Below are 17,532 nucleotides of genomic sequence, written 5' to 3' on the forward strand. Positions count from 1 at the left end.
AAATATAAATACAAATGTATGTGGTTCCTAGTTATCTGCAGAAAAAGCCTAAGAGTAATGGTACTCCAGTAGTAATGATCACCTAATGCTCATATCTTCGTTTGAAATACTTAAATGAACAAAGACTCCTTGAAGAAATGCCTGAATCCAAGGCTGCAGCTGAGAATGTGATGAGCCTGGAACACCTTTCATAATAGAAAGAAAGAAAATACTCAAAGAATGCGGACATATTAAAAGAACACAAAAGCAAGCTTGAAGGAACTGGCTCCCAGTGACCAAAGTACAAATGAAACATTAAAATAATGCTAAAAGAACAAATTATAACCCATTGAATAATCTAGTACCCCATTGATATAAATAAACAAATACATATATACATACATACATAAATGGATAGACCAGGTGCAGTGGTTGCTCATGCCTGTAATTCCAGCACTTTGGGAGGCTGAGGAGGGAGTGTAACTTGAGTCCAGAAGTTCGAGACTAGCCTGGGCAACATAGTGAGACTCCAGAATCTACAAAAAATAAAGTAACTAGCCGAGCATGGTGGTATGCACCTGTAGTCCCTGCTACTTGGGAGGCTGAGGTGAGAAGATCGCTTGAGTCCAGGAGGCTGAGGCTGCAATAAGCCATGATTGCACCTCTGCACTCCAGCCTGAGTGACAGGGTGAGACCCTGTCTTAAAATAAGAAGAACAAATTAAATAAATGGGTAGAAGAGTAAGCTCTTCCACACAACAGAAAGCTTCCAATAAGATGTGGAAGGAATATTGTTTTAAAAATTCACCATTTGGCAATAAACATAATAATAATTAACCCAAGCAAAAAACTTCAACAGATACTAAAACTAGTAGGTCAAAATGAGGTAAAGAAAGAGAGTTTTACATAGTCTCAAAGTATCTCCATTCAAAATATTTGTCAATTACAAAGGGAACAAGAAGTAGAGAAACTTGGTGGACGTAATCTTAATCAAGTGATCGAAACAAACACCATCAGTAATGGGACACATAGATATCATGTGCAATCTGATAGGATGGTAATGAAAATAAAATAGCAAGTGTGACAGTCTGATCAAAACCTCATAACCTGGGTCTAATCATGAGGAACCACTGACAAACTCAAATTGAAGGATATGTTGAAACACAACTGGCCGATCTTCAAAAATGCTAAAGTATCGGTTCAAGAAGAGAACACTGTCTAAATTCTGCTTAGAGATGTTAGGAAAGGCTTAGAGATAATTTAGATATATAAAATGAAGCAGTTGTCATAACTTAGAGAGGAAGTCATTCTAGGCACAGGAGACAGCATTTTCAAAGGTGTGGAATTCTGGGTACTATAGTGAGTTCGGTGCCTAGAAAGCATAGAAAGATAGTAGCTGCAGCCAGGGAGATGGGCTGGAGCCAAATTATGAAGGATCACTTTCCTCTGTATTTTGCACAGTAAAATGAGTACGCAGAAATTGAGTGATTAATCCTGGAGGAGTTGGAAAAGACATTAGAGTTGATGGGTTAGTCCATGTCTGAGAAGCAGATGCCCAGTCAGGATTGAATACAGAGGCAGTTTATTAAGAGAAATGCATGCATGAAAGAATATATGACAGGAGCTGGAGAGGGCTGGAAGAGTCATGAGATTGTAATGTAAGTCTGACCCCAAGTGAAGATGAAAGGTAAAGATGGTTGGGTCGTATGTTCAGCAAAACCATTCATGAATCCTTCAGCCAAAGTAAATGACAGAGTAGTCCCCTTCTCTCCCAAGAATCAGGCTGCCTTACTATTCCTACCTCACTTTATCATTGGTAGGAACTACCCCTTGGTAGGCCTCAGTGGCAACACAAGACTGGACTTCAAAGTGCAGTAGCAGGTACCGTTGGTCCATTATGCTGTCTGCAATAGAAGGGAAACAAAGCACATTCTCATTACCACCACTTATTTTATTTATTTATTTATTTATTTATTTATTTATTTATTTATTATACTTTAAGTTCTAGGGTACATGTGCACAGTGGGCAGGTTTGTTACATACGTATACATGTGCCATCATGGTGTGCTGCACTCATTAACTCGTCATTTACATTAGCTATATCTCCTAATTCTACCCCTCCCCACTCTCCCGACCCCATGACAGGCCCCGGTGTGTGATGTTCCCCATCCTATGTTCGAGTGTTCTCATTGTTCAATTCACATCTATGAGTGAGAACATGCGGTGTTTGGTTTTCTGTTCTTGTGATAGTTTGCTAAGAATGATGGTTTCCAGCTTCATCCACGTCCCTACAAAGGACATGAACTCATCCTTTTTTATGGCTGCATAGTATTCCATGGTGTATATGTGCCACATTTTCTTAATCCAGTCTATCATTGATGGACATTTGGGTTGGTTCCAAGTCTTTGCTATTGAGAATAGTGCCACAATAAACATACGTGTGCATGTGTCTTTATAGCAGCATGATTTATAATCATTTGGGTATATACCCAGTAATGGGATGACTGGGTCAAATGGTATTTCTAGTTCTAGATCCTTGAGAAATCGCTACACTGCCTTCCACAATGGTTGAACTAGTTTACAGTCTCATCAACAGTGTAAAAGTGTTCCTATTTCTCCACATACTCTCCAGCACCTGTTGTTTCCTGACTTGTTAATGATTGCCATTCTAACTGGTGTGAGATGGTATCTCATTGTGGTTTTGATTTGCATTTCTCTGATGGCCAATGATGATGAGCATTTTTTCATGTGTCTGTTGGTTGCATAAATGTCTTCTTTTGAGAAGTGTCTGTTCATATCCTTTGCCCACTTTTCGAAGGGTTTCTTTTTTCTCCTAAATTTGTTTGAGTTCTTTGTAGGTTCTGGATATTAGTCTTTTGTCAGATGAGTAGATTGCAAAACTTTTCTCCCATTCTGTAGGTTGCCTGTTCCACTCTAATGGGAGTTTCTTTTGCTGTGCAGAAGCTCTTTAGTTTAATTAGATCCTATCTGTCAATTTTGGCTTTTGTTGCTATTGCTTTTGGTGTTTTAGACATGAAGTCCTTGCCCATGCCTGTGTCCTGAATGTTATTGCCTAGGTTTTCTCCTATGGTTTTTATGGTATTAGGTCTAACATTTAAGACTCTAATCCATCTTGAATTAATTTTTGTATAAGGTGTAAGGAAGGGATCCAGTTTCAGCTTTCTACATATGGCTAGCCAGTTTTCCCAGCACCATTTATTAAATAGGGAATCCTTTCCCCATTTCTTGTTTTTGTCAGGTTTGTCAAAGATCAGATTGTTGTAGATGTGTGGTATTATTTCTGAGGACTCTGTTCTGTCCCATTGGTCTATATCTCTGCTTTGGTAGCAGTACCATGCTGTTTTTGTTACCGTAGCCTTGTAGTATAGTTTGAAGTCAGGTAGCGTGATGCCTCCAGCTTTGTTCTTTTGGTTTAGGATTATCTTGGCAATGTGGGCTCTTTTTTGGTTCCATATGAACTTTAAAGTAGTTTTTTTTTTTTTTTTTTTTTTTTTTTTAATTCTGTGAAGAAAGTAATTGGTAGCTTGATGGGAATGGCATTGAACCTATAAATTATCTTGGGCAGTATGACCATTTTCACAATATTGATTCTTCCTATCCATAAGCATGGAATGTTCTTCCATTTCTTTGTTTCTTCTTTTATTTTGTTGAGCAGTGGTTTCCAGTTCTCCTTGAAGAGGTCCGTCACATCCCTTGTAAGTTGGATTCCTAGGTATTTTATTCTCTTTGAAGCAATTGTGAATGGAAGTTCACTCATAAGTTGGCTCTCTATTTGTCTGTTATTGGTGTATAAGAATGCCTGTGATTTTTGCACATTGATTTTGTATCCTGAGTCTTTGTTGAAGTTGCTCATCAGCCTAAGCAGATTTGGGGCTGAGACGATGGGGTTTTCTAAATATACAATCATGTCATCTGCAAACAGGGACAATTTGACTTCCTCTTTTCCTTATCGAATACCGTTTATTTCTTTCTCCTCTCTGATTGCCCTGGCAGAACTTCCAACACTATGTTGAATAGGAGTGGTGAGAGAGGGCATCCCTGTCTTGTGCCAGTTTTCAAAGGAAATGCTTCCAGTTTTTGCCCATTTAGTATGATATTGGCTATGGGTTTGTCATAAACAATTCATATTATTTTGAGATATGTCCCATCAATATCAAATTTATTGAGTTTTTAGCATGAAGGGCTGTTGAATTTTGTCAATGGCCTTCTCTGAATATATTGAGATAATCATGTGGTTTTTACCTTTGGTTCTGTTTATATGCTGGATTACGTTTATTTATTTGCGTATGTTGAACCAGCCTTGCATCCCAGGGATGAAGCCCACTTGATCATGGTGGATAAGCTTTTTGATGTGCTGCTGGATTTGGTTTGCCAGTGTTTTATGGAGGATTTTTGCATCAATGTTCATCAGGGATATTGGTCTAAAATTCTCTTTTTTTGTTGTGTCTCTGCCAGGCTTTGGTATTAGGATGATGCTGGCCTCATAAAATGAGTTAGGGAGGATTTCCTCTTTTTCTGTTGATTGGAATAGTTTCAGAAGGAATTGTACCACCTTATTCTTGTACCTCTGGTAGAAGTCAGCTGTGAATCTGTCTGGTCCTGGACTTTTTTTGGTTGGTAGGCTATTAATTATTGCCTCAATTTCAGAGCCTGTTATTGGTCTATTCAGGGACTCAACTTCTTCCTGGTTTGTCTTGGGAGAGTGTATGTGTCCAGGAATTCATCCATTTCTTCTAGGTTTTCTAGTTTATTTGCATAGAGGTGTTATAGTATTCTCTGAGGGTAGTTTGTATTTCTGTGGGATCGGTGGTGATATCCCCTTTATCATTTTTTATTGCATCTATTTGATTCTTCTCTCTTTCTTCTTTATTAGTCTTGCTAGTGGTCTATCAATTTTGTTGATCTTTTCAAAACACCATCTCTTGGATTCATTGATTTTTTTGAAGGGTTTTTGTGTCTCTATCTCCTTCAGTTCTGCTCTGATCTTAGTTATTCCTTGCCTTGTGCTAGCTTTTGAATGTGTTTGGTCTTGCTTCTCTGGTTCTTTTAATTGTGATGTTAGGGTGTCAATTTTAGATCTTTCCTGCTTTCTCTTGTGGGCATTTAGAGTCATAAATTCCCCTCTACACACAGCTTTAAATGTGTCCCAGAGATTCTGGTATGTTGTGTCTTTGTTCTCATTGGTTTCAAAGAACATCTTTATTTCTGCCTTCATTTCATTACAGACAAGCAATTGCTGCAAGATTTTGTTATCACCAGGCCTGCCACACAAGAGGTCCTGAAGGAAGCACTAAACATGGAAAGGGACAACTGGTACCAGCCACTGCAAAAACATGCCAAATTGTAAAGACCATTGATGCTAGGAAGAAACTGCATCAACTAACAAGCAAAATAACCAGCTAACATCATAATGACAGGATCAAGTTCACACATAGCAAAATTAACCTTAACTGTAAATGGGCTAAATGCTCTCATTAAAAGACACAGACTGGCAAAGTGGATAAAGAGTCAAGACCCATGTAGTTGAGCAGTTTTGATTGAGTTTCTTAGTCCTGAGTTCTAGTTTCATTGCACTGTGGTCTCAGAGACAGTTTGTTACAATTTCTGTTCTTGTACATTTGCTGAGGAGTGCTTTACTTCCAATTATGTGGTCAATTTTGGAATAAGTGCGATGTGGTGCTGAGAAGAATGTATATTCTGTTAATTTGGGGTGGAGAGTTCTATAGATGTCTATTAGGTCTGCTTGCTGCAGAGATGAATTCAATTCCTGGATATCCTTGTTAACTTTCTGTCTCTTTGATCTATCTAATGTTGACAGTGGAGTGTTGAAGTCTCCCATTATTATTGTATGGGAGTCTAAGTCTCTTTGTAAGTCTGTAAGGACTTGCTTTATGAATCTGGGTGCTCCTGTATTGGGTGCATATATATTTAGGATAGTTAGCTCTTCTTGTTGAATTGATCCTTTTACCATTATGTAATGGCCTTCTTTGTGTCTTTTGATCTTTGATGGTTTAAAGTCTGTTTTATCAGAGACTAGGATTGCAACCCTTGCTTTTTTTTGTTCTCCATTTGCTTGTTATATCTTCCTCCATCCCTTTATTTTGAGCCTATGTATGTCTCTGCGTGTGAGATGGGTCTCCTGAATACAGCAGACTGATGGGTCTTGACTCTTTATCCAATTTGCCAGTCTGTGTCTTTTAATTGGAGCGTTTAGTCCATTTACTTTTAAGGTTAATATTGTTATGTGTGAACTTGATCCTGCCATTATGATATTAACTGATTATTTTGCTTGTTAGTTAAATGGAAGAACATACCATGCTCATGGATAGGAAGAATCAATATGGTGAAAATGGCCATACTGCGCAAGGTTATTTATAGATTCAATGCCATCCCCATCAAGCTACCAACGAGTTTCTTCACAGAATTGGAAAAAACTGCTTTAAAGTTCATATGGAACCAAAAAAGAGCCCGCATCTCCAAGACAATCCTAAGTCAAAAAAACAAAGCTGGAGGCATCACGCTACCTGACTTCAAACTATACTACAAGGCTACAGTAACCAAAACAGCATGGTACTGGTACCAAAACAGAGATATAGACCAATGGAACAGAACCGAGTCCTCAGAAATAAGACCACACATCTACAGCCATCTGATCTTTGACAAACCTGACAAAAACAAGAAATGGGGAAAGGATTCCCTATTGAATAAATGGTGCTGGGAAAATTGGCTAGCCATAAGTAGAAAGCTGAAACTGGATCCTTGCCTTACTCCTTATATGAAAATTAATTCAAGATGGATTAGAGACTTAAATGTTAGACCTAATACCATAAAAATCCTAGAGGAAAACCTAGGTAGTACCATTCAGGACATAGGCATGGGCAAAGACTTCATGTCTAAAACACCAAAAGCAACGGCAGCAAAAGCCAAAATTGACAAATGGGATCTCATTAAACTAAAGAGCTTCTGCACAGCAAAAGAAACTACCATCAGAGTGAACAGGCAACCTACAGAATGGGAGAAAATTTTTGCAATCTACTCATCTGACAAAGGGCTAATATCCAGAACCTACAAAGAACTCAAACAAATTTACAAGAAAAAAACAAACAACCCCATCAAAAAGTGGGCAAAGGATATGAACAGACAGTTCTCAAAAGAAGACATTCATACAGCCAACAGACACATGAAAAAATGCTCATCATCACTGGCCATCAGAGAAATGCAAATCAAAACCACAATGAGATACCATCTCACACCAGTTAGAATGGCGATCATTAAAAAGTCAGGAAACAACAGGTGCTGGAGAGGATGTGGAGAAATAGGAACACTTTTACACTGTTGGTGGGATTGTAAACTACTTCAACCATTATGGAAAACAGTATGGCAATTCCTCAAGGATCTAGAACTAGATGTACCATATGACCCAGTCATCCCATTACTGGGTATATACCCAAATGATTATAAATCATGCTGCTATAAAGAGACATGCACACGTATGTTTATTGCGACACTATTCACAATAGCAAAGACTTGGAATCAACCCAAATGTCCATCAGTGACAGACTGGATGAAGAAAATGTGGCACATATACACCATGGAATACTATGTAGCCATAAAAAAGGATGAGTTTGTGTCCTTTGTAGGGACATGGATGCAGCTGGAAACCATCATTCTTAGCAAACTATCACAAGAACAGAAAACCAAACACCGCATGTTCTCACTCATAGGTGGGAACTGAACAATGAGATCACTTGGACTCGGGAAGGGGAACATCACACACCGGGGCCTATCATGGGGAGGGGGAAGGGGGGAGGGGGGAGGAATTGCATTGGGAGTTATACCTGATGTAAATGACGAGTTGATGGGTGCTGACGAGTTGATGGGTGCAGCACAGCAACATGGCACAAGTATACATATGTAACAAACCTGCACGTTATGCACATGTACCCTAGAAGTTAAAGTATAATAAAAAAAAAATATATATATATATATAAAAGAGTCAAGACCCATCAGTGTGCTGTATTCCGAAGAATCATTTCACGTGCATACACACATGGGCTCAAAATAAAGGGATGAAGGAAGAGCTACCAATACAATGGAAAACAAAAAAAGGCAGGGGTTGCAATCTTAGTCTCTGATAAAACAGACTTTAAATCCACAAAGATCAAAAGAGACAAAAAAGGCCATTACACAATGGTAAAGGGATCAATACAACAATCCTAAATATACATGCACCAAATACAGGAGTACCAAGATTCATAAAGCAAGTCCTTAGAGACCTACAAAGAGACTTAGATTCCCACACAATAATAATGGGAGACTTTAACACCCCACTGTCAACATTAGACAGATCAACGAGACAGAAAGTTAACAAGGATATCCAGGAATTGAACTCAACTCTGCACCATGTGGACCTAATAGACATCTACAGAACTCTCCACCCCAAAGCAACAGAATATACATTCTTCTCAGCACTTCACACTTGCTCCAAAATTGACCACATAGTTGGAAGTTAAGCACTCCTCAGCAAATGTAAAAGAACAGAAATTCTAACAAACTGTCTCTCAGACCACAGTGCAATCAAACTAGAACTCAGGATTAAGAAACTCACTCAAAACTGCTCAACTACATGGAAACTGAACAACCTGCTCCTGAATGACTACTGGGTACACCACCACATCTTTTAGAAGAAGAGGTGAAGGAAATTCCAGGGAAATGTGTGAAAGAGTTTAAATGCAAATATTTCGTATTTCACCTTTGTTCTTATTTAAGTATTAATTTCCTCTTAGTTACAAGAGTCATAGACATTTTTGCGTTGAGCCGTGACTACATTTGTCAATCTGTGGTTAGTAAACACGGACATCTAATCTGGGAGAGTCTATCATTTTGCTTTGCTTAATATGGTTAGTCTTCTGTTTTTAGTCTTTGGTGCACCTGTGGAGGCTAACCTCAATAATACATAATTCTCTTTTCTCTGGAGTTACTTGATGTATTATGGAACACAAGTTGTTGTACACAAAACACATGCTGGTTAGTAACTACATATGCCCTAAATAAAAATAGGAAAATAAATTTGACTTCTATTTAGTAGGAAGACACATTTCTTCTTAAATGTTGTTATTGTTGCACAGAAAAGTATTTTTGATTTTGAAAAGGTTGATAAAATTGAAATCAACAAATTTTGTTGTGATTCTGATGAAGTTGAAAAGACTATAAATCCATAACAAAATTTCAAGTTGCTTTAACTTATTCTTAATTGCAAATGTTCTAAACCCCATTAAAGAAATGGTCTTGCTAGACTCATTTTATCAGGTTTGGAGTATCTTCCTTCTTTATCAAGTGCCTAAAAAGTCCTCCAAATTGCATAAAAAACACCCATAAAATATGACTCATTGCATTTTTGGTGAGTAATGCAATTAACACTGTAATATGGTAGCTACATTTAAAAAATTTTTATTTACATTTATTAACTGCTAGCGTTGGGAACTTTTTTTAACTCTGAGAAACAGATTGAAGATGCCCAGTGCGGATTCAAAAAAACTTAACAATGTGCCCTTTCCTCAAAAGATAATGTGTCTGTTCCAAATGATTCCATTTAAAAACACAACAGAGCATTTATTTGGGTAAAAAACTGGTGCCTAAATTTCAGAACATATTTTCATTCAATGGCAAGAAAATTGTTATTCCAAAAATGAGATGCATATAAGAGGTAGCTTAACTGAAGAATCATGCTAAAGATGTGTCTTTAAAATAGCTGCTGCATATGAGTGATAGCTTTGACATTTGGTCTTCAAGACTACTCTGTTAAATGCTCTACTATATCTGAATAGTGTAGCAATATTTTTTGTGTGATGAAGGCGGTGAAGAATTTCTATGTTTTAGAAAATAATCATTTAATAGCTTTCATTATAAATGTCATTCCTGGCCTCATATATGCTGCGGTTACTTGTTCCTGGTCAGGAATGCACTGATTTATGCAGAATAGACACTCATCTTTTAATTCTAATCTGAAAAGCAATCCTGGTGTGGTCAGCCTGAAGCAATTTTTAGAGGATGTTGCTATGAGTTTTCTTGATTTTGGATGTGGGTACAAAGGTCTGCTTTGGTCATTTTATTTTAAAGGCTGTCTTGTAGGTGCACCAAATCCACTGGTCCTTTAGAGAAAAGGAATGAAAAGATGCAGCTTCTTCATAGGTCAGGGTTGCTGCATTGCAGTTCAGAGAACACAGATTCCATCTTATTCCATGTGTAATGCAGCAAAGTATTATACTCCTTTTTCTTCAAGCTAGAATCGTATTTCCCAAAATTACATATGACTATGCTGAGTTAGAAAAGATAAACTAGGCAGGGTGCAGTGGCTCACATCTGTAATCCCAGCAATTTAGGAGACGGAGGCGGGCGGATCACCTGAGGTCAGGAGTTCGAGACCAGCCTGGCCCACATGGTGAAACCCCATCTCTACGAAAAATACAAAAATTTAGCCGGGCGTTGTGGTGCACGTCTGTAGTCCCAGCTACTCAGGAGGCTGAGACAAAAGAATCGTTTGAACCTGGGAGGTGGAGGTTGCAGTAGGCTGAGATCACGTCATTGCACTCCAGCCTGGGTGACAGAGTGAGACTCTGTCTCAACTATAACAATGACAACAACAAAAAAAGAAAAGATAAACTATTCATTTATTGCCAGATACTTATGGTGGGGGAGTGGAATTATTTTCAAAAGGTGAAAAATGGATTATTTCTTTAAGAAAGCCAGATATACCTGTAGTGATTGAGTTATTAAAATGTAGTCCAAAATGAGATGTGCTGTAAGTGTAATATAAACACTGGATATTGAACCCTTGAACAAAAAAAGAATATAAACATTCCATTTTTATATTGATTACATGCTGAAAAAAAAATTGAATATATTAAACAGACTATACTATTAAAATTTATTTCACCTGTTTCATTTTACTTTTCTCAATGTAGCTTCTCAAACATGTAAAATTACAACGTGGCTAAAATTTGTGGCGTGCATTATATTTATATTAGACCGCATTAGTCTAGAATATTCAGTCTATTCAAATCCTGACATCACTTAATCTCTTCCATTCTTTGTGCCCAGCACAAAATTTCTGTGAGGGTCCAGCTTAGCTTTGCAGGGACACTGGCCATGTTAATTGATGACAAGATGGAAATCCTCCAAGACAGTGTATGGAGCTTGAAGCACCCAGGTATGAAAACCAGATGAGGTTAAAAGGCAGAAATCTTAGCCTTTGCTCGTTGACATATCACTGAGTCACATGTGGGAAATGTGACTTGAATTGAGAGAAGTTTCTCTAGTACAGGAGTTATTGGACTGGAGCCCATGATAGAACTGAAGAGTTTTCATAAACCTCTTGATATTATAAACACAATTAGTGTGCATGTGCTGTTTTCATCAGTGAGCCTGTCCTTTCAATTAGATTTTTCAAAGGTTCAGGAACCATGGCTTTAAAAATATTAAGAATCTTACTTCCAGGAAGATATGGCTCATTCAGACAGGTTATTATCTCATAATTACTGTTATATAGTCATCCATGTCTCTGAATATTAGTATTCTTAATAATGTGAATGTATGCATTAATATGTCATGGAGACCTAAATGGTGCTTGGTCTTCCCAGAGAGAGCATTTGGAGAAAACTATGTCATGGAAGTCAAAGTGCATGGCTATTGGTGAACAAGAATAACTAACAGTAAGGGTGAGACAAGTAGACTATCAATCGCATTACAAGAAAAGGCCACCTCATTGAATTATGTCCCAGGAAACTAAGCTATTGATGATTCAGCAAAAAAACTCTTATAGTTCTCACCCTAAATGAATGTTATAAACCCAGCTCTTTTTGGAAGAAAACTTCATTCATTTCTTTATTTGGGCTGTCATAGTACTTACCTTCTATTACAGAATTTTCCCTGTTTACATACTACCTTTTCAAAATTGACATATCTGTCTCACCCTATACTAAACAGGGGTCTTCAAGAACAAGAAGCCCTTTTTTTACTCTATTGTCACCAATGCCTTGCAAATAGACACTCAATAGAAGTTGAGTAAAATAATAAAATAATGGTTGTTGCTTGATTTCTATACATTCCAAAATAAAAGACAACCTATGAACAAATACAACTTTAAATATTAGAATTTATTTGGAAGGCTAAATAAAAGGCTAGAGCTGTATAGGTTTTAGTCAAACTGACTAGATTTAGCATTTGACCCTGTTCAATGCTCAAAAATTGAACTGATCTGAAGAAAGATTGCACGCAGGACCGCAGCTGCGATACACTTCTCCCAGGCCCAAACAGCGTTGAGTCATTCACCACAGTTAGTTTGTGAGTGAAGGAAACAAACTTTTTTTTTTTTTTTTTTTTTTTGAGATGGAGTCTAGCTCTGTCGCCCAGGCTGGAGTGCAGTGGAGCAATGAAAGCTCACCGCAGCCTCCCGGGTTCATGCCATTCTCCTGCCTCAGCCTCCCGAGTAGCTGGGACTACAGATGCCTGCCACTACACCTGGCTAATTTTTTTGTATTTTTAGTAGAGACAGGGTTTCACCGTGTTAGACAGGATGGTCTCGATCTCCTGACCTCGTGATCCGCCCACCTCAGCCTCCCAAAGTGCTGGGATTACAGACGTGAGCCACTGCGCCCGGCCAGGAAACAAACTTTTAAGTTAGAGAAGTATAAGCAGTCGTAGATCTGGGAGTCATCAGGAAATGTTTGCTACTTTAAAGAACTGACTGAAAGTTAAACAGGTTAATGTGACATTTCAAAGGGATTTTGAAATTCAATAGCTTTCTCTAGCAGTTGATGTTTATTCTCTGGTTGCAAGGCAAATGTTGAATTTCTTCTAAGGAACAAAAATAGATTCTAGAATAACTAGATAGGTTCAACATTCACCATAAATTTTTGTTTTTTTTCCTTCTCCCTGACCTTCCCCACCCCATGAAAAAATATTATATATGTATGTTTACAATGGGAAATGAAAACAACATCTGGCTGGCATTTAAACATGGTTTTCTTCATCATCAAAGGGGTTTGTATGAAAACAATAATTTTACAGTTAGAAGTACACTTTCATCCAAAAGAGAAAAGCAGAATCATAAAGAATATACATAAATTCAGGAAGAGGACATATTCTCTGTTTCTTACCAAAGCAGCACTCTGTAGGAATGTAAGATGTTTGCCATGATTAAGTGAAAGTTGTATGAGTCAAATAATCTCTTTCAAAAGCACATTATCAAATGCTGGTTACTAAGGCTAATGACAAAGATATGTCACGGAGCATACTGTATTACTTACAGACTAGGATATGAATTATACACCTGTGCATACAAAACAATTTCACAAAGCTTTATTAGGATACTGAAAAATTCCCTTTAGGTGAATCAGTTACCAAGTAAAGGTGAAGAACATACTTTAACTTAATATTCAGATGAAAGAAGCCTTTAAAATCATCTATTCTAAACCTGTTATTGATTTGGTTATAAATAACAGAAATCCAATCTGAACTTATTCCATTTTCTAAAAAGGGGGAGAGAGGACAGAGGAATTTTGTGGCTTATAAAATCCAAGAATGGGGCCAGGTGTGGTGGCTCATGCCTGTAGTTACAGCACTTTGGGAGGACAAGGTGGGAGGATCACTTGAGCCCAGGAATTTAAGACCAGCCTGGGCAACATAGAGAAACCCTGTCCCTACAAAAAATTAAAAAAAAAAAAATTAGTCCAGCCTGGTGCCACATACCTGAGAGACTGATTCCAAAATCTGTGCTTTCAAAATAACACTGAAATTAGACTGCTTTTGTAAAATGGACATATGTTCACTACAAACATTTTAAAACAGAAAAACATTTTCAAAGAATGATTAAACATACCAAATCCCTCCACCTAGAATTAAACATCATTAATAAAGAATATCTTTCATGTATCACTAATGCCAGAAAAGTAAATAAAACAGCAAAAAAATTATTTTTAATTATACTTTAAGTTTTTGGATACATGTGCAGAACGTGCAGGTTACATAGGTATACATGTGCCATGATGGTTTGCTGCACCCATCAACCAGTCATCTACATTAGGTATTTCTCCTAATGCTATCCCTCCCCTAACCCCTCAACCTCCTACAGGCCCTGATGTGTGATGTTTTCCCCCCTGTGTCCACATATTCTCATTGTTCAACTCCCACTTATGAGTGAAAATATGTGGTGTTTGTTTTTCTGTTTCTGTATTAGTTTGCTGAGAATGATGGTTTCCAGCTTCATCCATGTTCCTGCAAAAGACATGAACCCATCCTTTTTTATGGCTGCATAGCATTCCATGGTGTGTATATGCCACATTTTCTTTATCCAGTCTATCACTGATGGGCATTTGGGTTGGTTCTAAGTCTTTGCTATTGTGAATAGTGCTGCAATAAACATACATGTACATGTGCCTTTATAGTAGAATGATTTATAATCCTTTCGGTATATACCTAGTGATAGTATTGCTGAGTCAAATGGCATTTCCGGTTCTAGATCCTTGAGGAATTGCAACACTGTCTTCCACAATGGTTGAACTAACTTACACTCCCACCAACAGTGTAAAAGTGTTATTTCTCCACATCCTCCCCTGGATCTGTTGTTTCCTGACTTTTTGATGATCGCCATTCCATCTGGCATGAGATCGTATCTCATTGTGGTCTTGATTTGCATTTCTCTAATGACCAGTGATGATGAGGTTTTTTTTCGTAGGTTTGTTGGCCACATAAACATCTTCTTTTGAGAAGTGTCTTGTTCATATCCTTTGCCCACTTTTTGATGGGGTTGTTTTTCTTTCTTGTAAATTTAAGTTCCTTGTAGATTCTGGGTATTAGCCCTTTGTCAGATGGATAGATTGCAAAAATTTTCTCCCATTCTGTAGGTTGCCTATTCACGTGATAGTCTCTTTTAGAACACCAAAAATTTTTATAGAGAGGGCACATCGGAATATGTAGCTTATTTTTGAATAGAAGCATAACTTTTAATTTGAATTTAACTGACATCAGAGAGTAATGGATTGCTGAATCTAGATTTTTAGTACAAAAATGACTTGTCACAAAAATTATAAAATGCACAAAGATGTTGGAATCATTTTTAAACATTAAAATGACAGAATTGAATCCTTGCTTCCTAAAAATAAATTAGTGTATGTATACTACTCTATCTCCTGACCCTTCAGTGAGTTGTTAGTTTTGTATTTTCAAGCCTTATGTTTGTATTTTGTTTTGTAACCGTAATTCTTGTGATTGTTTACTCTTATTTCCATATTTACAGGGATTCTGAGCTTATCACAGTTCCTTTTATCAGACAACTTCTCCCTTACTGACTTTTTGTTTTTCACATCTTGATTTGTTGGATTTCATCATCAAATAGTTCCCCTCTCCCCGCCCAGCTTTCTCCTCGTCATGGCTAATGTGACTTAAATTCCTTGAGAATGCCTCTTGCCTTTCCACTCACAGGGTTTTTTTGTTTGTTTTTTGTTTTTTCTTCAACTTTGATTTCCAGCAGGTTTTACTATGCTGTTCCTCGAAAGTTTGAGAGCTTCTTGGATCTGTAATTTGATGTCTTTCATCAGTTTTAGGAAATTTTGTCACTTTCTTTCCAAATATGGCTTCTGCTACATTGTTGCTGTTGATTTTGGTCATCTCTCTTTTTGGAAGGCCAATTACACCTGACTTAGACTTCTCATGGTAACTCTTATGTCTTTTGTACATTTTTTTTTCCTTTTTCTTCATGTCTCATTATGCTTTATTCTAGATATTTCCTTCCAAAATATCTTTTAGTTGATGATTTTTAGTTGTGTCTAATCTGCTCTTAAATCAATCCATGGAGTTCTTAAAGTTGAGTACTACTCAGTTCTAGAATTTTTATTTTTTATAGTTTTCAGCTTTTTAATTTCCCTGAACATATTTACAGCATTGTGTTACAGCATGGGTATCTTTTTTATTACATGTATTCTTCACCTTTTAAAAATCACATCACATTTCTTCGTGACTGGTCATTTTTTTTTTATTTAGTGATAGACATTAAATATGAACAATTACAGAAATTATTTTAGAACTAGAACTTTTCCCCAAAAGAAGATTTTAAATAGCTTTTGAAGGCACTTAGGGACTCTAGCATCTAGGATCAATTTAATCCAACTTCAAGGGCTAAGACGATTTAAAACTGAGCTCCAATTCCTTCAAGGTCCAGTTTGGTTGCAAGTTTACATGTACTTCCCAAAAGACTATCAAAAGTTCCTCTTAGTTTCTCAGCTGCCTCTTCTGAAACTCACAACTGGCAGCTACAAATGCTGATCTAACCTCTAGGTTTTTTCCTGCTCCAAGATCTTTTTCATTCCTTATTAGTTCTCTGATGCTTTCACCTAGACTTCTTATAAAGAATATTTTGTCCAGGGTTTCTAGTTGTTGTGAGATGGTTAACCTGAATTACCTTGTCATTACCAAAGTTGAAGTCCTGGTTTGTAATTTGATGTCAATTTTAACACCTTGATTCTTGCTGGTTTAATACCTACACTATAATAAAAAGTTTCTTTTATTTAAATCTAGGAAGACTCCAAACTCTGTTTCTTCCATTATTATCTTGATATCTCTCATCTACTCTTTGGATGATCATGGAGGGATTTCACAGTGTTACCCTCACTACATGCCCATTCCTAGGACTAACTACCTTGTAAACAATTCACATAAGTCATGGTCTGGCTATGGAATAGAGAGATGATTCCATGAAAGAATCGGTGTTAGAGAGACAAACTGATTTTGGAGGATGCAATGGAATAAAACATTTTTATGGAAGGATAAACACTATCAAATCTTGTAGAGATCAGGTAGCTAAAGATGGTGATGAGGGTGTTGGGCCTGGTAATTAAAAGCCAACATTAACTATTAAGAGAACATTTCTACAAAGAATACCCTAGAATGAATTTAAAAATAGATGAAGAGTTGGAGGCAGTGAAGATTCTTTAAGAAATCAAGTTATGAAAGAAAACAGAAAATAGGTGGTATTTTGGTAAGAAAAACAGTCAATGGTTTGCTTTTAGCATGGGGCCCTTTCGAAAATCTTTGCAGACTGAGGGAAAGACATTAGCAAAGAAAGGCTTAAAGACTGTAGGCACAAGTAAAATTGACTGAACCAAGTCTTGGTGAAGACAGAAAAAAAAAAAAAAAAAAGGAAGCAAAGATAGCTTTCTGCTGAAATACAGGAGTACAAAGTAGGGATAAAGGAAGAGATTTATAAATGCCCAGATGAAGGTTAAGGGGGTGGGAATTAGAGGAATCCAGTTCGATAATATCTATTTCTGTGGTCTGTAAAAGGAAAGATCAGCTTTAAGTACAGGCATGTATTGCTTAATGATGGGAAATAAATTGAGACATATGTCATTAGACAGTATCATTGTGTGAACAGTATACTTACATAAACCTAGATAATATAGTCTTCTATACACCTAGGCTAAATGGTATATAGCCTATACAAACCTGTACAGCATGTTCCTGTACTGATAATGTAGGC

The 17,532-nt window shown here is 37.1% G+C and overlaps 1 protein-coding gene across 1 annotated transcript in view; it reads right to left on the reverse strand.

Moving 5' to 3' along the window:
- Positions 1-400: 400 nt before the first annotated feature.
- LOC105471466 (methyltransferase 15, mitochondrial 12S rRNA N4-cytidine) overlaps positions 401-17,532 on the reverse strand; it is a 258,987-nt gene continuing 241,855 nt past the window's right edge. The window contains exons 8-9 of the mRNA XM_071074945.1: positions 1,780-1,882; positions 401-515 (exon numbers count right to left, since the gene is read on the reverse strand). Of these exons, the coding sequence (XP_070931046.1) occupies positions 416-515; positions 1,780-1,882 (203 nt within the window). The 3' untranslated portion in view covers positions 401-415. The remainder of the gene's footprint in view (positions 516-1,779; positions 1,883-17,532) is intronic.

This window comes from Macaca nemestrina, chromosome 12, assembly GCF_043159975.1.
Source record: "Macaca nemestrina isolate mMacNem1 chromosome 12, mMacNem.hap1, whole genome shotgun sequence".
Taxonomy (NCBI): domain Eukaryota; kingdom Metazoa; phylum Chordata; class Mammalia; order Primates; family Cercopithecidae; genus Macaca; species Macaca nemestrina.